The sequence below is a fragment of the Pelobates fuscus genome, chromosome 1 (genome assembly GCF_036172605.1).
Source record: "Pelobates fuscus isolate aPelFus1 chromosome 1, aPelFus1.pri, whole genome shotgun sequence".
Lineage (NCBI taxonomy): Eukaryota > Metazoa > Chordata > Amphibia > Anura > Pelobatidae > Pelobates > Pelobates fuscus.
In genome coordinates, this window is record NC_086317.1 from 250,576,102 (window position 1) to 250,603,910 (window position 27,809).

The following is a 27,809-nucleotide window of genomic DNA, read 5'->3' on the forward strand; positions in this document are numbered from 1 at the left end:
TTCAGAAGGCACGGCCCTGCACAGATTATTTCTTGGTCACACCTTTAGCAAGATCTAAAGGATTCAGCGTATTGCAAGCCTGTCGCTTGGGATTTAGCTCTGTTTGGACCCCTCTCTGCCACTGGGTGACAATCAGGTAAGGTTCCTATGGTTCACTCCTATAGGACAGTAAGTACTCCTTTAAAAGCAGAGTACTGTCAAAGCACAAATGAAAAGGATAATTTCTAACCATAGTTTCTGAGTATAGAACGTACTTATTGTTTCTGCTTATACAAGATGTTTCCAACAGTTTTATGTCTTTCATGACTTTCTTGGATGTTGTAAGATTTGTTTGTAACAAGATCTACTCAGTATATAGGACAATTGTGGCTTACTTGATTCACGCATTGATTTCATTGTAGCTGAAGTTTATAGAAATTTGTAGATTCCTGAAACATAGTGTACATTTCAGAGCTACGTATTCTTTTCCATTCTCTATTCTAATGTGAGCAATGCAAAAAAAAGTGTACGCATATTTATCTTTTAGATACTCATTGACTGCACATGAAACCTTCACATTGGCTGGGAAAGATTAGTGTTTCAGTATAATAGTTGAAGTGCTGTACTATTTACTATTCTACTGATTTTTTACTCTCTCTCTCTATATATGTATTTATATATATATATATATAAAATCAGAAACCACTCTAAGTTACTTGCGTTTGTAAGGGTCTCCTCAAATCCAGGCCTGTTTATGAATACCAAGTCCCAGTAACACGTTTCAAGAACACAGCTTTAAAATACTTTATAAATGCTTTTAACCCCTTAAGGACCAAACTTCTGGAATAAAAGGGAATCATGACATGTCACACATGTCATGTGTCCTTAAGGGGTTAAAGATATTTCATTTGAGCAGGGTTATTTCTTGAGAAGTTTTCTTTTTTATTCTTGCATCCTGAAATTTTCCTTTTATTTACCCCTTTGTATAATGTGGCAGAGTACATTGGTGCACTTTAAGTAAATTGATGTTTTCCGTGAATATAATTGACATTTTAATGATGTGCCACTAGACTAAACAAAGGATACGTCTGCTAAATATTCACATCCATTCATCTAGTATGCATTTATTTACATTGCACTAACAGTGAGTAAAAATCGTCAAGGCAAATGTAATATATGATTACAAAAAAGGATTTCGTATCATTACGTTCAATATACCAAAGAATAAAATATCTTCGTCAATCTGTCATTATAAAAGCAAGTACAGAATGTCTCAGTGGTACAGAATTAGCCATGTGGTGACTTAATTTTGTCCTCATATTTGCATTGTGGAATGTGTTGATACTTTATAAATAAATAGATTACATAATTACTAATCTATCACTGAACACGTTATATATTTTTTAAACCATAGTAAAATATGCTGCATGAAGTTAGGATTTTACTATAAAGTTTATGTGGATCCACAATTACTATAAATCGCTGCCTTTAGTATAGGCAATACCACTTCCCATTAAATAACTTTTAGTCAATTTTGCCAACCTGGGAGAGATGCCTAATTTTAAGTCCAGCTCTATATACCACGTGTGGCATATCTCTACATAATGCCAATAAACGGCTTTTAGGTTTGTGCAGCGTTATGATGCCACGTGTGGTATGTAGAAAATGACATGAAGTGAGGCTTCTCTCCCAGGTTTGGCACAAATTACTAAACGTTCTTTATTGGGAGGTTGGATGGACATTAAAAGAATTCTGCTATACTCAGTATTTAGCCTGTGGTAGATCTCAGAAGCTTAAACCCTGCCATATTTAATATTAGGTATATAGTGTGTTACCATGTAAGGAGGGCAACAAAGAGAACACATGGGGTGTAACAAATGAACACGGAGAGCATAAAGTAATAGAAAAGGGAGACAGCAAAATGTCAATAAGTGAGAACTGCAGGCAATTACCCCACCCAAAGAAAACAAAAGGCGAGGACAAAAATTTACATGACTGAAAATTATGCCACAGTGGTAGAAGATGATGACAAGAGCAAATTTCAGGGCATTTTATTACAGAGGTAAAAACATGGATGGACAAGGCATTATATCATTTATACAAGGAGAAGGTTCAGTATAGGTGTCCCTTGTCTATATTGCTAAAAGTGAACACACAAGGTAGACAAATTAGTCGTATATAAAAAGAAAAGTGTGTGTATATATATATATATATATATATATATATATAAATATATATATATAATCCCCCCTGGCCTCTGACTCACTGATTCTGTTCTGGATGCCCAGGTGCAGTCTTTGACGTTTAATACATTTCCTCACATAGAGAGCACTCAATGGACTTTTTTCAAAAAAGACACATATGAACAACCTAAGAAAAAAGTTATGTTTCCACTATCCCAAATCCTAATGCACATTTAAATAACTAGAGATTTTTTAGTATGACTCCATTGGCCATTTAAGTGTAAACTTACCTGCCACATCAAGGCAAAACACTAACATTTCACCTTGCCGTCTTCATCTATAAGGCAAAAAGACAGCAAGGTGAACTGTAGGTGTATGACTCACCTGAAACATTTGCTTTATTGTGGCAGGTAAGCTTGGCTATGAGTTCTATAGCCATTGTTGCCGCCCAGGAGTAGTGGGAGTTTGAGCGCAAGGCTTAATTTTACATTTGAACAACCTGGTCAACATTTCAGTCCTACCATCAGGACTTTTGTTATATATATATATATATATATATATATATATATATATATATATATATATATATATATATATATATATATATTTTAATATGTTGAATTATATTTTGTTATTATTTAATTCTACAATTAATGATTGACATGAACACAACTAAAGTTAAATGTTGACTGTAGATTTTAGCACTGAATGTGCCACATTAACTATTTTCGTTGACATTACAATTTTTTCTATATTTTATGTTCCCTTAACCCCTTAAGGACACATGACATGTGTGACACGTCATGATTCCCTTTTATTCCAGAAGTTTGGTCCTTAAGGGGTTAAATTGCCTCTTTACATTTTGGGGATGTGTGCAGGCTGACATCTCCACTCTGTGTGCTGTGGCCTGGGAATGAGACTTAAGGTAGTTATACTTATCTGAAGCACCTCCATTTTCATTCTTTATCTGAAGAATCCACGTCACTGATGCACTTTTACACATGTGTGAGAGTACAGCACAAAGGCCTCTGGAGGATCCTGCTTGTGACAACATTAGAAATTGACAAGCTCTGCCTTTTGTCAACCTGTACCTACGCCATAAGAGAAAATAGTTCTAATTTTCCTTAAGATATATTTTTATTTCAGAGGAATTTTAGTGCAATTTGTGTAAATTAAATTAGGAATAAACAATTCAACAATTCATTCTATTTTAGAGTTATATTATTATAAATGAACCATTTGCAGATGCAAGATAATTTCAAACTTGGCAGCGTTACATTAAGCAGTTCTTTTTACTTATCCATGAATTGTTGCGTACTCGCCAGGCCATTGCAAGTTTTAGCCCAAATTTTAATTTTCTTCACTTACCGTAGCTATTTTTCCAAGTCAACCTTTTTGACCAAAAACTTGCATTTCCACTGTCTATTCTTCATAATTCCCAGTTTAGTGAATAGCCATGGCATAGCTTGCAATGTTGGTGGTAGTAGAATTAATAGTACCAACATATTCTGCTGAACTGTATATTAAATAAATCATATATGGAAATTAAAGACACTATAATAATAATAATACATACATATGACAGACACAAAATAAGTGAGCCATACTATAAGATATAGCAAGGGCTGAAATAAAATAATCTGAAGGGAGAATGTTATAATTACACAAACACTTTTTTTTATTGACGCATACACTGCAACACTCTGATCCACACACTGTCCTTCTGATACACACACTGACACACATACCCACAAACACACACTCTCTGGCCCATAAACACTCCATACATATATACACACAAACAAACACACACTGAGCCATTTACACACAAACTACATCTGACCCATATACAATGCAGCCCCATTCCATCCTTCACATTACCATGGTCACAGTATTTCATGATCCAGCAGTCGGTCTGCAGCATGTCCCCTTTCCTCCATGCTCAGATTGGCAGCTGCCAGGATATGACGTCATGCTGTATCACAGTGACCATAAACTGTCTGATGAGTTGACAATGGGGCTACTTTCTTCTTTTATGGAATTATTGAACACATAACATAATTATGAGGAATATGCTATTATTTACTTTGATTGTTTAGTTGTATTTTCTGTCTGCTCATTGCAGAGTAAAATGATGGCAGATGATAAAATATAAAATAAAAATGCTCATATTGGTAATTATACACAAATGGATCAGCGCCAATTAACACAGGAAATGAACAACAAGGCAGCAACCCTAAAAAGGGGATCCCTCTCAACCCTTTAGGATAATACAAAAGAAAAAGACAGGTAAGGGCTGCGCCACATGTGATAGGATAAATTACAGATAAAATGAAATATATAAAAAATAAAATAGAATAAAGTAAATACTGTGAGTCTTATTCCAGATGTGCAAATTGTCATATATAAAATTGCCTCTTATTCAGGAGGTGAGTTCAACTGTTGTTCACATCTGGAATATAACTCACAGTATTTATCCTATTCTATTTTATTTTTTATATATTTCATTTTATCTGTAATTTATCCTATGACATGTGGTGCAGCCCTTACCTGTCATTTACTTTCATATTGGTAATTATTCTCAACAGCAAGAATGAGATTTCCAAACTTAGAAAATATGGTAATCAACTAATGGTAAAAACAAAAGGGGTACAACTTGTATTATACACTGAGAATGAAAAGTGAATGTAAATTATTACAATTAGGATTTTCTTACTTTCTTCTTTTATTAATAGGCTTCATGTGTTCCCCTCCCAGATTCCTACATTGCATTACTTTCATGTACACAGTCATTCTAATGAGCAAAAAATAAAATACGTACAAATATGCAACAAAGAGTATCAGTTAAGGAACACTTCACACAACTAATTGTCCTCTGTTATTTATTTTACAAAAAGTGCATATTTCAATTAAAATTGGCACTTTTATATATTAACCTGGATACACTGCTTTGCTGTCAATCAGAAAACTAGCCCTGTAACTTCCTGGTAGTTTAACTCTACAGCTAAATTCAAGATGCAACAATTGCTTAGAGCATCTGCCTTGCAATGACTTCTCAAGGAGCTGCATTGGTAAGTTTGTGATTGATAGCCAGAGAAAGCCCTGGCTGAGGAAGAAGGGAGGGCTCAAAAAGTCTGCTAACAAGAGATCTGTAGCTTTTGCAAGCTTTTTTTTATACATCCCCAATGAAAGAAAATCAATAATTAAATACATGCATGCATTTATTATCTAATAAATAGTGATTTATTTTTGTATTTTTATATTTGGGCATGGAGTGCCCTTTTAAAAATAACCCACCAGATTTCCGATAGAAATCATTACGTTTTATCAACTGTTTATTTGCAAGTTGGATAGGTGAAGCACAGTATGTCCTAAGCAATGTGGAAATAAGCTTTGTTTATATTTTTTCATCTAAAAAAGGATTCAGAGAAAATGGTGACATTATTTTCTCTGTCTTCAGAATAGACAGACAGTGATCAAAAAATTTTTTTTGTTTTTATAAGATGGGACAAACCTTACAAAAAGGACAACAATTAAAAGGACACCATAGGCATCAAAACAACTTCAGCTTAATGAAGCAGTTTTGGTGTAAATATCATGCCCATGCAGTCCCACTACTCAAATCTCTGCCATTTAGGACTTAAATCACCTTTTTTTCTGTTTATGCAGCTCTTGGCTGTGACTAACACAGCCTGCATGAAAAAAGGCTCCTGCAGGGTATAAAAGGCTATTAACAGTATTAACAGAGCAGGAGATACCACATTCTAAATTAAATAGAATGTGCAATAAAGGAAGTGTTAATATTAGATGACTCTTTACAGGAAGTCTTAAGGAAAGCTGTGCAAGTCACATGCAGGGAGGTGTGACTAGAGGTGTATAAGCAAAGTTTATTTATGTAACCTAAATGACAGAGAGTTAAGCAGTGAGGCTGCATGGGCAAGATCTATACAGCAAAACCACTTTAGTAAGCAAAGTTGTTTTGATGCCTTTGGTATCCATTTAAAACTTTGGTAAATAAACATGTTTGCCAGAAAATTCAGTTTCAGTTACCATTGGAAATATTTTTTAAATTGAAAATAAGCAGAGACCATGCAAATGACATTTACCTTTCACTGTTGATATTTGGAAGGGTTGACCTGATTCCATTTCTCAAAGTGCCTGTAATTAAGAACCAGATTGTTGACCTACTGCATGTGAGAGAATGAGGTCTCTGCACCACGCCTTTCTTGACATTCTTTTCTTCTCCCTGGCATGCTATTGAGAACTGCCAGGATATGTAACTAATCCAGTTAATCTCTATTATCTAGTCCAGTACAATGTGCAGACAATGTAATAAGGAAGCAGTGAGATGTAGACCTTTGACTTTTTCCGCTGGACAGCACAACATATCAGTGGCCTCCTTGAAGTAGTAAAGAATGGTACAGGGATCTAAAAAAAAGTAAGGCTTGTCAGTAGATATCAGTAAGTGTAAAAGTACAAAGCTGGATACTGTAGGGTGAATAAAACAGTGTGTTTAAGAATAGACAAGGTATTTGCAAAATATATAACAAAACTGTCTTTCAGGTGCTAGAATTTTAAAAATGGCTTATTCCCTTTCACTTCACTTGACATTTTTCTAAATGATTGAAGTGGTTATGGTGCCTGGAGTTCATGGACGGCTAAACAGTTTATTCAAGGTTTAGCAGAGATACTCAGCTTGCCTCCTGGCCTCCACTTACCATTATTCCTCCCACATTAGTAAAAAGGAGGTTTGATACCTCCGCCAGTCTCCCATGCTTGCTGTATGTGCTAAACAGCAAGCAGCCAGTGACATTGTGATTTATTTGCATTTTTAAGGAACCTTTCCGCAAAACCAGGTAGATGTATGGCACCCCTGTTAAATATCTTTAATCAATTTATTGTGTAGCGAACTCTCTGCAGAGGAAGACCCCCATTTTTTCACATAGATTCTGATGCCATGAGATATGCAATATCTTTGGTACATATTAATTTTGCAATAATCATTAAATAAAGATATCTTATTCTTGCATGATAAAATGAAAAAAAAATCTGTTATTGGGCAAACTGATAAACAGACCCCATATAAATCCTTTTTTTTTTTTTTTTTTTTTTTTAATAAACTGGTTATACAACTTTGATGAAATACTACACCTAAATGTCTTAGGTGTAGTTCATATAATACATTTCACCTGCAAATTCTTGCCTTTAACTCATTCACAACTGACTGATTTTAATTTAAAATGAATTGATCTCTTTATAGAGAGATCTCTATATAGATACAAAAAAACACACACATACAGACACAGAGAGAGACACACAGGCACAGACACACATACAGATAGAGACACACACATATAGACACATTTATACAAACACCGACACACAGACACACAAACAGATACACAGACACACACTGAAACATACAGATACACAGACACACATGTATAAGTGTGCATCTGTGTGTGTTTGTATAGTGAATGCAGTGTGTGTGCTTGTATAGTGGATAATGGTGTGAGGGAAGGGATGATGGTGGGGGGTGGATCATGGTGTGGGGGTGAAGTGAGAGGGAGCTCAGGGAAGGGGGTGAGGATGAGAGGGAGGGGGTGATTGTTAGAGGTAGGAGGTGATTGTGAGAGGGGGTGATTGTGAAAGGGGGTGATTGTGAGGGGGGGTGATTGTGAGAGGGAAGGGGTGACTGTGAGGGGTTGATTGTGAGGGGGTGATTGTGAGAGGGAGGGGGGCTGTGAGGGGGAGAGGTGAGACTGTGAGGGGGTGATTGTGAGAGGGAGGGGGTGATGAGGGGAGGGGGTGGATGATGGTGTGGGGGGGGTGAAGTGAGAGGGAGCTCAGGGAGGGGGGTGAGGATGAGCGGGGGTGGTTGTTAGGGGGGTGATTGTTAAAGGGAGGGAGGGTGATTGTGAGAGAGGGGTGATTGTGAGAGGAAGGAGGGTGATAAGGAGAGGGAGGGGGGTGATGAGTAGAGGGAGGGGGAGTGATGTGATGAGGAGAGGGGGGACTAAAAATTACCTTAAATCCCTGGTGGTCCAGTGGGGGCTGCCTGGTGGTCCGGTGGGCTCCCTGGTGGTCCGGTGGCCATAATTTCCGGTCTGCAGCTCCGCAGTGTGCAGAGCTGCAGACCATGGATCTCGCGAGACCCAATCAGAGCGTTGCCGTGGTAACCCGCTGCAATGCTCTGATTGGGCAGTGCTCGCAAGACACATGGTCTGCAGCTCTGCACACTGCAGAGCTGCAGACCGGTCTCGGTAATGGGTGCAGGAGGGGCATTGCCACTTAGTATGCCACTGGTACTTAGACTACCCTTTTAAAAGGAATACAAAAATTGGGAGGTCTAGAAGGCCAACAAGTGATTTTACTCTCCTCTTACGATCCTTTCCAGTGGAGACCCACTCCACTTTCAAGCAAACAGATTCACAAAGGCAACATTTGAAGGCACTAATACTGGATCCGTTTCGCACCAGGGCCTCATGGATTGTGTGTACTCCACTGTCTGTATGTGAAAGAAGCATCAGATCAGGAAAGGACAATGCTGGATGGTTTGTAGCAGGGTTGGTAATTCTCAAGCAAGAAAGTAAATAAATACAACAACTATATGCCTGCACACAGGAAATACAGATGTCTTTAAAAAACAGTTGTCTGTCCTGTAGAGAGCATTACAGATTGCTTCTATACCTTAGTCCTGGTATATTAGAATCCCTGTAAATTTAATCCATATAGGCACCATTACTGTGTAGGAGAGGCAGTGTTAGTACAAGCTGCAGGGGGGCTGACCAGAGATTCGGCAAACTACTTTATTTTACTGTGAAAAGTAACATTGGAGTGATGAGAAACCAAGCTTATGTGTGCATAGAGTTGTGAGGGAAAAAGTTAAAGGAACTCTATAGCGTTAGGAATGCAAACCTGTATTCCTAACGTAAGAGGGTCCCTAGTTTTATAGGTGTGTGTGGTCCCCACTTCGGTAAATAAAGAGTTAAAAAAACGTATTTTCAATGACGAGACTAAATGCTGCATTGCCTTAAAAATTTAATGTTATGAGAAGGAAAAACTAAATTACTTTTAACTAGTATAGTAAAGATGCTGTAACACGTCAGCTGCAAAACAACATAAAATAGACTTACAGTGTGCCTTGTATGAAAAAAAAAATAACATGAAAATAAATATAAATTATTGTACTTTAGAGCTTAACACTGAAAACAGTTCCAGTTCCTTCTATGTTGCAATCATTGCTAGTTCCCGGGATTGTTGAAGAAGTAAAGCTCTCACACTTTCTGTGACATCACATCAGTTGGTTCATCAAATCATCGGCCTCACCCAGGCACATGGAAAAATTGAATTTCTTTAGCATGAGTCTTTGACAAAAATGCCAGCTCAGAATATAAAGAATGCAGTACTCACATAATTGGTAATTAATCTGTTAAATAAAGGACACAAGGTCACTGGACTTGTGTATAAAAGATAATCAATCATTTGTTTAGGAATAGTCACTCGCCAATAAGTGGGACATTTTTATCAGGTTAAAACTGGGACCAGGTTATAAATCGATCTTCACTAAAACAAAAAATCAAATGCAAGAATTGAGTGTTCTTACGCTGCTCTAATACTAAATCTCTAAAATTATATTTTTAATTGAAGGGGCACTCTAAGCAACAAAACAACTTTTGCATAATGCAGTTGCTTTGTTGTATAGATCATGTCCCCTGCCATGTAACTGCTCAAATGTATACCATTTAGTTAAGTTAAATCACTTAACTTGTGCAGCTGTAGCTTCACCTCCCCAGAGCCAACATGTGTATAATTTAGACAGTCTTGTCCCCATTCTCAGTTAATTGCTGTTAGAGCCTGCTGCAGCTTTCGGTATGACATTAAAGGTTAATTTACTGAACAGGGGATACAATCCTTTAAAGTAAACATACTATGCTGTAAAAAAAATATCATGTGCGAGTCACAGCCAGGGGAGATGTGGCTATGGCTACTAGACAAAGTAATTTGACTCCTTAATGGCAGAGAATTGAGGAGTGAAAATGCAGGGGAATTCTTCAAGAATAAGTATGATCAATACAAGACAAATTATTGAGCCATGTGTCCTAAATGAAAGCATACCAATTAATAAAGAATAGCTATGTATTGATAATTACAAGTTCAAACAAATGAAGTGACTACAATATAAAGGTTCTATTAAATATGTTGGTATGTTTCCCTTTACATGGAGCATTAAGCTGCTTGGGCTTTGAAACAACATAGAGTCACTTCAAAATCTAATATCACATGTAAAAAAACGATGTAAAGTTCAGGGTCGGTGCAAGGATTTCTGCCGCCCTAGGCAAAGATCCATGTTGCCGCCCCTTGATGTCACACACTCACTGACAGACAGACACACACACACTGACACACATACACTCACTCACTGACGCACACACACAGAAACTCACTGACAGACATTCACTCAATGACACATACACTCACTGACAGACCCTCACTCACTGACACACACACAAACACACACATACACTCACTGACAGACACACACACTCACTGGCAGACATACACTCAGACACTCACTGACATACACACACATTTACTGACAGACATACACTCACACATACACACACTTACTGACAGACATACACTCACACACACATACTCACTGACAGACATACACACACACACACACACTCACTGACAGACATACACTCACTCACTGACACACACATACAGACACTTACTGACATACATACACTCACACACACAAACTCACTGACAGACATACATACACACACACACACTCACTGACAGACATATACTCACTCACTGACAGATATACACTCACTCACTGACACACATACACACACACTCACTGACAGACATATACTCACTCACTGACAGATATACACTCATTCACTGACACACACACACTCACTGACAGACATATTGTCAGGGCTCCGCGGGCGGCGGTGAGGGGAGGCTGCAATCCTCGGTCCGTCGCCGCCCGCGGTCCCCTCTCCCCTTACCGATAAGCGAGCGGCGTCCTCTCCTCTTGACACGCCGCTCGCGTCCTCCTCTCCTCCTCCCAGCGGCAGCATGTCTAACGCTGCACGCTGGGAGCCGGCACTATTATCTAAGCGCCGGGGTCACTCACGTGACCCGGCGTTAAAGCTACAGTGCAACAAACACAGTGGGGGGTATAGATATCCCCCACGTGTGTTTGTTAATACTGATTGGTGGTTAGCCAATCAGGATTCAGGCTAGGATTTAAATACTTACCTTTCCTGTCTTTCTGTGCCCTGTTGTGGTCTTTGCTTCTTATTATTGATTGTGAACGTGTGCTTTCTGGTTACGTACTCTCTGGCTTGATATACTGACTTTGTGACTTTCTCCTACCCTTTGACCGCGGCTTGTTTCTCGTTATTCTGTTTTCTGGTTCCCCTTACTCGGCTTGTCTCCTGACTATTCTGTGTGTGCTTAGCCCGGCCACTCTAAGGACCGGTACTGCACACTTTCTGTGTGTGTGTGTGTCTGTGTGTGTGTTAGCGTGTTGGGTTCCCCGGAATCGTGACACATATACTTACTGACACACACACACACACACAGACACTCACTGACAGACATATACTCACACACACACGCACGCTTACTGACAGACATACACTCACACACACATACTCACTGCCAGACATAAACACACACACACACACACTCACTGACAGACATACACACACACACACACTGACAGACATAAACTCACTCACTGACACACAGACACACTCAGTGACAGACATACACTCACTGACAGACACACATACACACACACACACACTCACTGACAGACATATACTCACTGACAGACACACACACAAACACTCACCTCCCTGGGGTCCAGTGTGGGGCAGCTCCTCACTCCTCCAGCGCGCCGTTTAGTATGCCGGGGCTGGAATTACGTAATATCCTGGCTCCCGGCATCACAGAGGGCGCGCGAGGGAGGAGTGAGAGGCTGCAAGAAGAGCCTCCCTTGCCGCCTGCCTGCTCCGTCCCCCTCTCCTCCGGCCACCGGGATTTGATGGGTTTAGGGGTTAGGGGTGGGGTCAGGAGTAGGGTTAGGGTAGGGTTAGGGTTTAGGGTTAGGGTTTAGGGGTTAGGAGTAGGGTTTGGGTGTAGGGTTTAGGGTTAGGGTCTTACCGAAGTTCTGAATTGACGAAGTTCCGAATTTCAGTAATGCCGTACCGAATGCCATTGGTCCGAATTGCCAAAGCAGACAAATATTTCTACTTACTCGAATTTCCGAACCGAACCAAACCAAACCAAATTTGTTGCCCATGCACATCCCAAATAGCCTTTATGTTTCTCACCTTAAGCCAAGTGAATGCTAGGTACACTCTGCAGAAGGTACTCCCTATCCCTAGGCCCTTTTAATGCTAAACCACACTAATTATTGCCACTCATAAGCCTTATGTCCTTCTAGCACCACTACAATGGTATGAGACTAATGTATTGGGTATAATGATGTATACTACATCCCAATACAGCATTAAACACACCAGTATATCTCTCATTGAAATTATGTAATTCTGTAATTTTAAACAGTTAGACATTATTATTTAAACTGTTATGATATTTCAATACAGTGCTATAATAATCTAAAATTAAAGCATTTAAAAAGTTGACATTTTCAAAGTAATACAGTAGGGCAGCACTTTTCTTGTCCAGCTGCCCATATAAATAAGTTATGTGTCCAGAAATTCACATGACCGGTGTATAGTCGCCATATGGGCAGTCGGATTCCAGGACAACCCCCCCACATACCTAACCCAATAACTCACTGACACGCAGGTATATGGGAAAATTTGTCCACAGCTTTATTTAAAACAATCCTGAATAATAACAATTTATTAATTACAATATTAATAACCATAATAACAATTTAACAATAAACATGGGTCATTGCCCCCCATACTCCGCCCTTGCATCCGAATCCTTCTGTTGATATAAAAGGCAATGACCCCCATATAAATAACACGTATATATATAACATACATACCAACATATTCCAACATACCAACTTAAAGTGCCAAACATAAATTAACCATGGCAGGGGTATACCCGGATACCCCTGCCCCACCAGGTTCCGAGCCACCGACAGGACTCGGAACCTACCAACCACCAATGACCACAGTTTTACGTCTCCATGATGTTCATCCTAGGGAGCCTATTTCTTCTCCTTCAGCTCCCTATCCCGCCACAAGCTTAGACCTTGACTCCTTAAGCTGTCTGAGCTCCGCCACCCCGAAGAAAAAGTGCCTTGGTTATTCCATCCTGCCAGCCCAGGGTCAACAGATCCCAACCAACTGCCAAGAGATGGACATCATCCGAGCGGTAGTACCCCGGCAACCCACTTTCCAACTCGCTGTGCCGTACCACCACACCCCCTAGTTTTCGCACGAAGCTTGCCATCAAGCTATTCACTTTCTTCCTACACCTGTCAATAGCCTCCGGGTCCCAAGCATGCCGCCATCGCCTCCTCGGGACAATTTCCGACCAGACCAACATCACCCCAGGAAGCAGGTCCCTTAAACCGTTAAGGTCCTGCTTCATCCACTTCACCAGCCACCACTGCGGTGTGAGGCCTAAGTCGTTGCCCCCCACATGGAGTACCAGCAGGTCCAGCTTTTGCTCACCTGCCACCATCCAGAACATCATCCCGCAGACCTCCCCCAACAAAAACCCCTGTACCAAAACCATTGCACTGCCAACTGGTCCCTATGAAAGCCCAGCTGGTGGCCCTGAACTCGAGCTACAGCCCTCCTTTCGGCCCAGAAGACAAATGAATGGCCCACGATCCATGCAACACGGCCTGGGGAAGAGAAGAAAACAAATCGTAAAACCTCCTTTCGTATCCAGCCCCCCGGGATCCTCGAAGGCCCCCCACCATACTAATCCAATAAACCCAAGCGCACATACGAACGGAACCGTCCCAATTCGCTTCACTATGTCATCCCCCAGAACCAACCGTGTTGCCTCCGTGGCTGCCCCAATGCGAAAGGAGTGTGTACCAAACTTATCTGCCTGACCGAAAAACCTTGGTGTATTGGAACCCGAAGAGGGAAGACCCGTCCGCGTGTACCAGTAGCGATTCCCCAACCCCCGGCCTCTGTGCCATGAACCCCGCCACCGCGGCCACCGGGCACAGAGCAGAGCCCGGCAGGGCCCGCAGCGTCACGTCCGGGCCCCTGCCTTTCAGGTCCGTCTTGGATTTTGCCAGGTGTACAACCACCTTCCCCTCCAGCACTCAGACCCCCAACACCTGTACGCCCCCGGCCGCTGCCCGCGTGGCACTTACCAACTCCCCTAACCGAAAAGCTCAGAAAAAGGCCAACAGAAACGCCGCCTGGAACAACGATGTTTCGAACCTGTCTAAACAAATTTTAGGCAACAATCCGACCAGGTCCCCCAACAATCGCACCGATACGGGGCGCCGAGTGTCAGGCAACCTGCGGCCCCACCGGTACCCCTTCAGTGCCTGCTCGATGACAAAGGCCTTAGTAAGATCCTCTTTCCAGTGTAGCTTAAACCAGAAAGCCATCGCCGCCATGGACCTGTCAACCACCGCTGTGGACGCCCCCTTCGCCAGAAATTGACAGGTGTACCAGAGGAACGCATCCGTGAGCGATTCCCCCGCCGGCGTGTGGTCCAACCCATCCAATTACCTTTCTCATGATTCCCAGACCTTACTGTATGCGGCCCACGTGGCCGGCGCCAGCGAAGCCTTCACAAGTCCCCCAAGCAGGTCGCACCTAGCCGACAAATCTCGTCCGGGCATACCTGCCCCACCTCCTGCGCTTCCGGCGCCACCGTCCGGAATCGGGACCTCTGAAAACGAGACAGAGCGTCAGCCACATCATTCATGAACCCAGGCACATGGCGCGTGCGAAAAACAACATTTAGCGACATGCACAACAAAACGCCGTAGCAACCTGACCACGGGTTTCAACGCTGCCAATTGATTATTCACTGTGTGCACCACGGCCATGTTGTCCGAGAAAAAGACCACCTTCCGGTCCCGCAGCCTATCCCCCCACAGCGCCAACGCCACGACCAGCGGGAACAGTTCCAAGAAAGCCAAGTTACGCATGAGGGGGCTCGTTCGTCACTCCTACCGCCACTGCTCCGCACACCAACTTCCCCCAAAGTAGACCCTGAAGCCTACGCTACCAGACGTGTTGGTGAACAACTCCAGTTCCGCCGCCGACACGCCCTCCTGCCTAAAAAACACCGTCCCATTGAACTCCCGCAGGCAGGAAGGCATCCCATATGGCCAAGTCAGCCCTCATGACCGACGATACCCGAATGAAGTGAGCGGGGATCGCACCCCCGCCGTCGCTGCCGACAAACGTCGCTGGCTGAACACCCTGCCCATTGGGATCACCCTGCACGCAAAATTCAGCATCCCGATCAACGACTGCAGTTGTCGCAGGGTAACCTTGCGGGCTTGTGCCACCGCTGCCACCTCCCCTTTCAGCCTCTGCAGCTTTTCCAACAGCAGCCGACACTCTCCTTGCACAGCGTCTATCTCCAGCCCAAGAAAACTAAGGCACGTAGCCGGCCCTTCCGTTTTGTCCGCCGCCAGCGGGACCGCGAAATGGCCAGCTACCCACTCGACCGTTCTCAGCAAGTGTAGGCAGGCAGGGGAGTCCGTCGGCCCCACACAGAGAAAATCGTCCAGATAGTGCACCACAGCTCCACTCCCCGCCTCAACCCTAACCACCCATTCAAGAAACGTACTAAATTTCTCAAAGTAGGAGCATGAGATAGAACAACCCATTGGGAGGCACAAATCCACGAAGTACTCCCCTTCGAAGAAACACCCCAGCAGGTGATGACATGCTGGGTGGATCGGAAGCAGCCTAAATGCCGCCTCAATATCCACCTTAGCCATCAGTGCCCCGTGCCCGGCCCTCCTTACCAGCTCGACCGCCCTGTCGAATGATGCGTAGGAGACCGACCACAGGTCCCTGTCTATGTCATCATTCACCGACTCCCCCTTTGGGTAGGAGAGGTGGTGAATGAGCCGGAACTTCCCCTGTTCCTTCTTGGGGACCACCCCGAGTGGGGAAACCCTCAGTCCCTCCAACGGAGGTGCCGGGAACGGTCCTGCCATCCTCCCCAACATGACTTCTTTGCCCAGTTTTTCCCGCACCACACCCGTGAATTCAGCCACCGATTTAAGGTTGCGCAGAACCCCTGCCCCCCCTCCCGGAAAGTGATAAAGAACCCCTGCCCAAACCCCACACGGAGCGCCACGGCGTCTGCCCTATTACCGTAGCGGCTTAGCCACGGCTCCATCACGTCTAGCCTCACCGGGGTTAGGCCCCGGGGCAAGCAAAACTCCCCCTCCCCCCCAGCCGCGGTAGGGACTCCGGTGTGCCCCGACTTCCCTTTCTTTAAGCACTGGTTGAGCCCATGGGTGCCTCTGCAGCCCGAACACTCGTGCTTAAAGCGACAGGTGTTTCCCCATTTGCACTGGCCCTCGTTAAAGAGCCAGCAGAAGCCCTTGTGCAAGGCGGCCGACGAGGCAGACTGCCCCTTTGCGCCGGCCATGGGCTGAAAGGGCTTCTGCGCCATCATCAGCTTCATCCAGAGAGGCTTCCTCCAGACCGCCCGGCTAGAAGAACCGCCCCCCTCGGTACCTCCAGACCAGCCCCTGACCCCGCTGCAGACCCATTACCCCTAACCTGCCCTGACCCTGCGCACCTAGACCTCCTGCCCACACCCGATGACAACCCACCCCCTACCCCGACCTGGCCCAAGGACCCCCCTAGCCCATCTGCCCCCCTGGCTACAGGCCCTCGCCCCTCAACTACTGTCCCTGTACTGCCTTGCGCACCCCCCCAGGACCCTCTGAACCCAATCCAGTAGGGGCCTGACCCCTCACCACCCCCCTCCCAGGCCTCTGATCCCCGGGCCCAGTACTCAGGTGCTTATCCACGCCAAGGGGCCCCTGCTGGAGCTCCTGCACTTGCCTGTTCCAGGGGCCGTCCATGCGCTCCTCCCGAACCGGCCCCGCCATTCCCCGTCATAGGTGGAGGGTGCGCCCTCTCGGGCTGCAATCCAGCGCCATCTCCGGTTCCAGGGAGCCACCCGATGTCTTCCCGATGTCCCCTCCCCGAACTGGGAGCCACGCAGTCCACCTCCCGGGCAGCCGCCCGCCGGCTACAGCTCCTCCGACGTCCCGGTAGCGCGCCGGGAGGTGGGGCCTCAACCATGCGGCTACCGGGTCATTTGCGGGCTGGTCCCGCTGCCACGCAGCTACTGGTTCCGTCCCCACTGGACTCCGTGCCCAGGCTCAGCCGTCTCGGCGGCCTCCGGGCCCGCACAGGCCGACCTCCGCCGCCCTCAGGATCCGCAGCTCCCGCCAGGGCCGGTCCGAGTTGGACCCGCAACCAGTCCACGCCACGTCCTTGAGCTGCCGACCGGATCCCCTCCAACAGCTTCTCCACGTCATCCATCGACCCTGCAGAAGGAGAGAAAAACAAAAGGCCCACCAAGCCAAATCCGTGGACACAGGAGTGTACACAAACTCGGCAAGGTAGTAATTAAAAGTGAATGATTTAAAATGGCTGCCTGATTTTAAATAGCCAAGCCTACTTACCCACAACTCAATTCCTTCCTTGCTTCCTCCTATGCCCGCCTCCTAACCCCTGTCAAAGCCTTTTTTTTTGCTTAGCTGCGCTTTGGCTACATGGGGCTACAGTAGATATGGCAACTCTAACTCAAACTATGAAAGGTGTCAGGCATGGATCTTACTTTTCTTATCTTTTAGAATGCAATATAATGAAACCATGTTGATTTTTTAGGTTTCAGATGATTTTTTGTTACATATTAATACTGAATTTATTGTATTTGTTCAATGCAAAAAGTACAAACTATAATTATGCTGACTACCAGTGTCTTATTTTGTTGAAATTGTTTGTAACATTGATCCATAGTTTGTACTATTTATAATCCTAATGATACTTTACTAATTTATAGTCACCTACTGTGAAATGCCTGAGGAATTTAAGACACCAGACAACACCTTAACTTGGAATAACAGACTATTGACAATGCAAGAATACCTGTTCTAATATCAGATCATATGACAGCAACAAATTACCATGGAACTTCAATCAAAGAACTGCTTGAATATTTAGCACAAGTGTTATACATTTTCCTCAACACTTTTCAATGGTTCATATGATAATGCACACATGCTCATAGCATTTTGAGAAATCTAAAAATCCACAAATTAAAGTGAACCTGTCATGACGGATATAAGTTTGCAGCTTTCTAACCAGTAGTAGAGTTATCTACCAAAAGACTGAAAGACCTAAATTGGTCTTTCAGCCAAATTTACTAATACTAAGTAAAAATTACTTAGTATTAGTACATTTTGCCCCTACTCACTATACCGTGAGTAGGGGCATGTCTAGTAAACCTTTAAAAAAAAAAAAATAGGGTCCCCCCTTCCGAGCCCCCACCCGTGACGCGTGAGTGGGGGCTTTTAAACTAAAGGGGGGACCTATTGCCCCCCCCCGGACCCTACCCCTGAGCACTCTGATTGGAGCACTCTAATTGGATGGCTTAAACCCACCAATCAGAGTGCTCTGAGCCTAATTGCAGGGCGGGGCAAGGCTTTATAAGCCTTCCCCCGCTCTGCAGAGCTCAGTCTGCGCGGAGCCCTCCAAGGGTGAAGATGGATTATTATTTTTTGCTCTCGTTTTTTTTTTTTTTTTAATTGCGTCGGTTATTATGGTTTTTTATTTGGCCTTTTTTGGGGCTAAAAAAAGAAGATTTTAGAAGAAAGAAAACATTGAATGGTAAGTTTTTTTTTTGTTTTTTTTTTACAGGTACTTAGTTAAAGGTCCCCCCCCTCATTATTTTTAGGGTGAGGGGGATACGTAGGGGGTTAATTATTTTGGGGGAGGGAGGGGGTGACTAGGGGTTTGGGGACCCCTAGTCACCTGGGAGAGGGGGTTAACATTTTTTTAGGGCCCCCACCCGCCGCTCAGGGGTGGGGGCGCGGGGGGGACAATAGGTCACCCCCTATTGGTATTTAGGGCCCCCACCCGCCGCTCAGGGGTGGGGGCCAGGGGGGGACATTAGGTCCCTCCCTTATTCCAATTTAGGGCCTCCACCTGCCGCTCAGAGGTGGGGGCCAAGGGGGAGGACATTAGGTATCCCCCCGAATTAGTATTTAGGGCCCCCAACCCACCGCTCAGGGGCGGGGGCCAGGGGGAGGACATTAGGTCCCCCCCTTATTAGTATTTAGGGCCCCCACCCTCCACTCAAGGGTGGGGGCCAGGGGTAGGACATTAGGTCCCCCCCTTATTAGTATTTAGGGCCCCCACCTGCCACTCAGGGGTGGTGGCCCGGGGGAGGACAATAGGTTCCCCCCCATTATTTTACTGTAGGGCCCCACCCGCCGTTCAGGGGTGGGGGCCAGGGGGGGACATTAGGTCCCTCCCTTATTCCAATTTAGGGCCTCCACCTGCCGCTCAGAGGTGGGGGCCAGGGGGGAGGACATTAGGAACCCCCCCCGAATTAGTATTTAGGGCCCCCAACCCACCGCTCAAGGGCGGGGGCCAGGGGGGAGGACATTAGGTCCCCCCCTTATTAGTATTTAGGGCCCCCACCCTCCACTCAGGGGTGGGGGCCAGAGGGGAGGACCTTAGGTCCCCCCCTTATTAGTATTTAGGGCCCCCACCCGCCACTCAGGGGTGGTGGCCCGGGGGAGGACAATTGGTCCCCCCCCCCATTATTTTACTGTAGGGCCCCCACCCACCGCTCAGGGGTGGGGGCCAGGGGGGAGGACATTAGGTCCCCCCCTTATTCTGATTTAGGGCCCCCACCCGCTGCCCAGGGGTGGGGGCCCGGGGGGTGGACAATAGGTCCCACCCCATTATTTTACATTAGGGCCCCCACCCGCCACTCAGGGGTGGGGGCCGGGGGATGCAAAAGTTCCCCACTTTAGTTTAAAAGCCAGCATTCGCGCATCGCGGGTGGGGACTCGGGACGGGACCTTTTTTTTTTTTTTTAACAGTGAGCAGCCACAGGCTGCTCACTGTTTAATATACATCCCCCTACTTGCGGTATAGCAAGTAGGGGCATAATTTACTAATACTAAGTAATCTTTACTTAGTATTAGTAAATTTGGCTGAAAGACCAATTTAGGTCTTTCAGTTTTTAGTAGATAGCTCCCTAATACCGTGGGAATTAGGGAGTTATCTACTTATTCATTCCTATCATTACACTGACTGGCTAAGTAACTTACATTTTATATGAATGTATGTTACTTGATTGTTGTAAATGTTGCAAATGCTTACAGCTGAATCCTGGCTATGTTTGTATACTTTTTATTTAAAATTGTATACAATGTAACATTCTTCTTCTTTCACTGGGTAAGTATTTTAGTACCTAGGCAATACTGTGCTTCGGAACTTCGACACTTCGGCACTTCGGCACCTTGACACTTTGGAACTTCGGCACTTCAGCACTTCGACACTTCGGAAATTCGGTAATTTCGGAATTTCGGGACCTTGGCAATTCGGCACTTCGGCAATTCGGACATTCGGAAGTACCCAAATGTCCGAATTGCCCGAAACCCGAAACGAATTGCACATGTCTACTGGTTCATGCTGAGACCATCAATCATGTTTTCAGTGGGTGTTACACTAGCTTTAAGACACAACTCTCCCTAGCATTTTGTGTTGGCTTTGTGTGAATATAAAATCTGCTATTTCTCTCCATTCTTACATTGTCTGTCCAAATCTGCTACAAAAGATCATTCTTGCTATTTCTCCGTGATTGCTGCTGGTGCTGCTTTGACACAGAGCCTGCTCCTCTCCAATCCCCAATACTTCCCACTGCAGGCATTGCTTCCCCTTAGGCTGGATTCAAGCAAGAGGCACTCCCAGATGAGGATTTCCCTGGTGACAGACATGTAGTGCACAGGCTTCTTAACCCTTTGCCGAATAGCACAGAATGAACTGATGGAGAGGAGAGATGTTTTTTTACCTCTGATTTTAGAGAAATCTAGACATTTAATAGCAATTCTGCTACCACAACGTAGAGAAATGTCATTCTCTAAGATCTAAGATTAAGTTGTATTGTCATGACAGGTACCCTTTAAGGTAGATACATTTTCCGATTACAATGGTGTCATAACAACAAACAAACACAAAAGAGAATCATGTATCAATCAGACTCAATAAAAAAACAATCATATAAATCATATAAATTCACTGTATGTGAAAATCAAGAAAAAAAAATGTCTGTGATAGGAAATAGCAAATTGTGATAGTGCTTGAAGGTCTGCCGTATACCACATTATGCCACAGTTCATACTTCCTATAAGACAAACAGGGTTATTTACTAAAGTAAGAATTGCAGAGAACACAAAATTAATTCATTGTTTTGGCTAAAATAGTTGAATTAAAAAAATTCTGCAAGTCAATTCTGTTTTGTGTTTTGCAATTTTGCCCTTAAATTTTAAATTAATTTTGTGTTTGCTCTGAATTCAGATAATTTTAATGTTAGTGAAAAAACCTGTTTACGGGATTGCTGCCCTTCTTTTTGCTGCTGATTGCATTACAACTTCAACGCAACAGACAGTGACAGTGCAGCTTTAAAAGATAGTAAATGTGTTTAGAAATTAATTTGCATAAATAAAATACCATGCTTTTGTTCTGTAAGACTTTTTTCAGTTACACAAATAGCTAACAGCATGTTAAAATAACCTAAAATACCCTGTCTCGCTGGCACATCATCTAAAAGAAGCCACACTTGAGCTAGCCACATAGTACACTCCCCTCTTTAGCAACATATTAAGACATAAATAAAGCCATAGCAAACCAGTAAGTGGCACAGACATAAAATTACCCTGTCTCGCTGGCACATCATCTAAAAGAAGCCACACTTGAGCTAGCCACATAGTACACTCCCCTCTTTAGCAACATATTAAGACATAAATAAAGCCATAGCAAACCAGTAAGTGGCACAGATAATTTGGGAATATATAACACTTAATAGAAATGTGAATGAGTTCCATTGTAGTTTCTAATGTGATAGCACAGGCTAATATTGTTTGCTGTATTTCCTGCGCTATAAGACTCAATTTATTTTGAGAAAATCACAAATACCGTATTTATCGGCGTATAACACGCACCGGCGTATAATACGCACCTCATTTTCAGAAGGAAATTCCAGGAAATTTCCCCCCCTCCCATAGTGTTCCCCCCCTTTCCATAGTGTTCCCCCCCTTTCCATAGTATTCTCCACCCCCTCCCATAGTGTTCCCCCCTTTCCATAGTATTCTCCCCCCCTCCACCCCCTCCCATAGTGTTCCTCCCCCTCATCCCATAGTGCTCCCCCCTTTCCATAGTATTCTTCCCCCATCCCATAGTATCCTCCACCCCTTCCCATAGTGTTCCCCCCCTCATCCCATAGTGTTCCCCCCTCATCCCATAGTGTTCCCCCCTCCCATAGTATTCTTCCCCCCCTCCCATAGTATTCTTCCCCCCCTCCCATAGTATTCCCCCCCATAGTATTCTTCCCCCCCTCCCATAGTATTCTTACTCCCCCATAGTATTCTTCCCCCCCTCCCATTGTATTCTTCCCCCCTCCCATAGTGTTCTCCACCCCCTCCCATAGTGACCCCTAGTGCACTTTCCCTCTTGTCCCATATTTACTTACCTGTCTTGAAGCGTGGGCCGGCTTCACAGCACGCACCGCGGTACTGGAACTTCAATTTCAGGTTCCGGTTTCCGGCGGGACTGAAAGGAAGTGTGCATAGTTTGCACACTTCCTTTCAGTCCCGCCGGAAACCGGAACCTGAAATTGAAGTTCCAGTACCGCGGTGCGCGCTGAACACCGGCCCACGCTTCAAGACAGGTAAGTAAATATGGGATATCGGCGTATAACACGCACCCATCATTTTCCCCCTATGTTTTCTTCATTATTTTTTCATATCCTTTCCTTTTATATCTTCAATTCAAAATATGGAGTTATTCCTATATTGTAGTAAATCACAAGATATTGGGAATTACGCAATTCTTTTTGTTTCTAGAAAACACGATATGTATGTTTCATTTACACTGTGCAGATCTTTAACATTTCTCGTTCAATAAAGTTTGAGGTTTTTTTCAATAATAACTGAGAATTGTAAATTTAAGACCACAATAGACAAATAAGAAACCTCCTTCAACTCAGCTTTTTTCCCATTTCAACCATTGTGACCTAAAATTTACAATTCCCTTTGCCAATTTTCCACAGTTGCCGTTTAAGTAAATAATCCCTTAAGTGCTTGTGATAAAAAGTTTTAAAGTTAGAAGAATTCAAATGTTACTTAGTGCCATTTACTGGGAAAAAGGGAATCATGTATAAAGAACAACTGCAAGGAAAATACATAAAAATGCTTCAAACAGCATGACCAGCATGATCTAGTTTTGTTTTCATATATCTGTAGTTTTATAAAACAAAACGTTTTGGACTGTGAAACATGTTTGAGAAAGTAACGTTGTCTATCTCTTGTTCTAGGTCTTTATCCTACAATGGATTGGAAGACATTCCAAGGCCTTCTGAGTGGTGTGAATAAATACTCAACAGCATTTGGACGAATATGGCTATCTGTAGTTTTTGTATTTCGGGTTCTTGTTTATGTGGTTGCTGCAGAGAAAGTGTGGGGAGACGAGCAAAAAGATTTTGACTGCAACACCCGACAACCTGGCTGCTCCAATGTCTGCTATGACCACTTTTTCCCTATCTCCCATATCCGACTCTGGGCCTTACAGCTGATCTTTGTTACATGTCCATCCCTTTTGGTGATTATGCATGTAGCCTACAGAGAGGACAGAGAGAAGAAGAACAAGCTAAAGAATGGAGAGAACTGTAATAAGCTCTATTCAAACACTGGCAAGAAACATGGTGGCCTCTGGTGGACCTATCTAATTAGCCTCTTTTTCAAGACAGGCATTGAAATCACCTTTCTATGCATCCTGCATAATATGTGGGAGAGCTTTTACCTGCCACGCTTGGTCAAGTGTGCCAATATTGACCCTTGTCCTAACATTGTTGACTGTTATATTGCTCGGCCCACAGAGAAAAAGGTTTTCACCTACTTCATGGTCGCTGCCTCTGGCCTCTGCATTTTCCTTAATATCTGTGAAATATCCTACCTTATTATAAAGAGGGTGATGAATTGTATTAACAAGTGTAGAAAGTCCAGCAGTCACTCAGTCACCTACAGTAAAGCCTCAACCTGCCAATGTCACGTCCATCTTGACAACACTGAAAAGAAACCTTTATATAAGACAGTAGAATCTCTCCGTGCCTCTGCACCAAATCTTACTTCTCTGTAGGGGACACTGGAGAAGCACAATGTACATGCTTAAACAAACACTTTCTGCCCATTTTGGACATGCATCATATACTATGTTACCAAATACCTTATAGCAGTTCAAACATTTTCTATTGGAAACGTGTATGCTGTCCAAATCTGAGATGTCATGTTTGTATAACAGCTGCCAAAAAATTGTATTTCCAGACTGCTTACATTGCAAGATATAGCTCTACTGATTGCACAAACCAAAGACAAAAGTAGAGCTAGATGGATACTATATGTCATAAGAAAATCATGACAACAGAACTAAAAGACTTGTTAGATTATCAGCTCATCTGGCTAATCATTTAAGAAGTATGTGATTTTGCATTTCATAGTTTGGTTTGTAGGTATCAACATCCTAAAACCAACTAAGGACAGTTTCATACAAATTCATTCTAGACTGCTTGTATGCCTTCAATCTATGTTCAGTTAAAAGGCAATGGCAGCTCTTATTGCTTAAATGCTTATAGTAAATGAGGAATGTGTGATGTACGAGAAAAAAGTGGAAGATTTAAAAGAATACCAGGCAATATAATTTGAAATGCTAAATTATGAAATGGTGATGACCAAGGGACATTTACTACTACTATTCTCAAAAATCACATAATCAAACACAAAATAACAGAAATCACTGCCAGATCTGAAAACAAATAGCGTTAAAATCTTATGTATATATGTTGTAGATAGACCAGTAGCAAATTTTACTTTTTTTTTACATCTCAAAAGAATGCCAAGCACTGCTAAACTAATTTCCTTTCTGCTACTGTACTTATCATGTTAGTTTATAAAGCTGGACTTAACTTCCCTGGATGTGATATGCACACTTCTGAGTTATATCCAGAACAACATAGAGCTGAATGAACAATAACATTAGGGTTATCAGTACATTGCAAATAAATTACACTTTCCCCTGAAATCAAGTGGTCAGCAGAAAACAGAAAATATGAGCTGTTTTAGTGAATTAAAAAAAAAAAAGAGAGAGAGAGAGATTGTATCAACAGTTCTTAGTCTGAATCAAAATTATGCTCTCAGTTCATGGGTTCTACAGCTCCCAATATCAGTGTCCCTGGTGGACGGGGGAAAAAGTTGGAGTCCTATGAAACACGTCCCTGGCACCTCCCAAAAGCAGCGGACCCATTCCAGACAGGCCCCCTGAATTTCTGGCAGGTTAGCCTGGTGTGTAATGTAATTTCAGACTGCCTGACAAACAAGCAGGTTTGCCCTCTAAGGTTGCTTTTTGGGGGCAGTTCCGTGGTATCCACAAAAGCACAACACCTGGGAACAAACCCAGGATGGTAGGACAGGACCAATAACTCAGGATGATTGGGAGCCATGAGTTTCACATGTAGATATGCACCTTACATAGACTAATTGTCAATTTATTGGGTTTATTTACCAAACCAATAATTGTCGACAATTGACAAAGAGATTTCAACTTTTGGGTCAGATTACTTGAATAGTATTAATAGCTTAGTTGAGGTTTTCCAATTAAGCAATTTTAGAATACGAGATAGAAATCTTTTTTTTTTTTTATTATCCACAATTCCCAGTTTAGTAAACAAACCTCTGCATATTAGTTGACGATCATAATGAAAATAAAATTATTGCTACCTGCTCACTGCCAGACACTCTGTTGAAGAGATTGTTTAAGATAACCAAATATATTTTTTTCTACAGGTTTTAGATATTCGTAGGACATAATTCTCTGTCTCCTCTGTATTTATTATTTATATGAAAAACATGTATTTTATTAAAAGTTGAATTTTTTTAAACAAGCAAAGGTTGTTTAATTTCATCAGTTCCATATGCATGTAAATGCTAGTAAGTGAAAAAAGGACATATACAGCAAGTACAGAAGATATATTTTTTCATTGGAGAAAGAATGACTAGGCACTAAAGCACAAAGGACCAACAGAAGCCACCCAAGCTACATGAATCAAGACAGCACGTTGAAAAACCTTATGCATCTATTGAGACTCATTAGAGCCACTGCTAGGGTTAGATTGACTTAGTATAAATGTTAGTGTACATAGGGATATGCAATGTTGCAATTGGAATGCTATATACTCTAAAAAGGATAGGGGGATTTGATGTTTTAATATGGTGAGGATGGATTTAAAGTTAGGTATAGGGATTCTGTTGTGTACAGGGTGTAGGGAGATACAGCCTAAACCCTTAACAGTTTTTTTAACAATGGTTAAAGTTTAAAGTGACTCCTTAGAAAGAGGTGCAGTACGTGACTAGGGGGACTTGGCAACCCTTGGCAACCCACAAAACTGTCATTAGTTCTGTTCCTCTTTTAATACAGACATACTGGAAGAGGGGTTGGAAGACAGAGACCAGGCCATTCTCTTTCCTCTGCTATTCTTCCTGCTATGCAATTCATCTTTGATCAATGAGGAAAGTAGATCTGTATAGTAAAGGATAGCTTCTTCCCGGGAACTAAACTTTTACCAATCTCAGGAAGAGCAGGACATGTTTTAGTGTTTCTCTGCCATTTGATGAATGCTAGCCGAAACCCACGTTAAAAAAAAAATCATTTAACAGGAAACTGACCTAATACTAAAACATATTAAGGGAAAATAATGCCATCTTAATGTTCTTGATACAACATACTAAAGAACAAGATCAGAATCGATCTGTCTGTCTATCTTCCTATCATGCTATGTAAAAGTCCCTTCTGATTTACTCATTTCTGATTTGTTTTTTTTCACACAAGATGATTTCAGATCTAAAGTAAACACGAAATTCAATTTTAAATGCTAATTGAGAATTGCCACAAATTGAAGATTATGCTAGCTTTAGTGTACTAACAATCTTAATTTTAATAATGACAGGAGGCGAGTATTTTGCATATCTCTCTTTACTAACTCCATACAGCAGTAAAGAAACACATAGAAAAAAGAACCAAATATATAGCAGACAATAAAACTAATAATAACTCCAAGTTCACATGTGCGAAGGAGCAAACTTCCAAAGAATTCTATACGAACAACGAAAAAGAGTTCAGGGTTGAGACAAATCCGAAGGATAAAGTCTCCAATAGTTTCACATGAACTGCCAATTATCTTCAGAGACGAATCATACTGAAAAGAGAATGTGTGACAGGTTTAGTCATAGTCACGAACATGTAACTCCAATTAACGTACCACCTAACATCCCATTGGAGAATATAGTAACTATAATCTGATAACTGAGTAATTGTAATGAGAACTCTAATG

The 27,809-nt window shown here is 43.0% G+C and overlaps 1 protein-coding gene across 1 annotated transcript; it reads left to right on the forward strand.

Moving 5' to 3' along the window:
* GJB3 (gap junction protein beta 3) lies at positions 1-26,320 on the forward strand. Its single transcript, XM_063456422.1, has 2 exons — positions 1-136; positions 23,745-26,320. Exon 2 carries the CDS (start codon positions 23,759-23,761, stop codon positions 24,563-24,565), a length of 807 nt encoding a protein of 268 aa, XP_063312492.1. The 5' UTR covers positions 1-136; positions 23,745-23,758; the 3' UTR covers positions 24,566-26,320.
* The last annotated feature ends 1,489 nt before the right edge of the window (positions 26,321-27,809 follow it).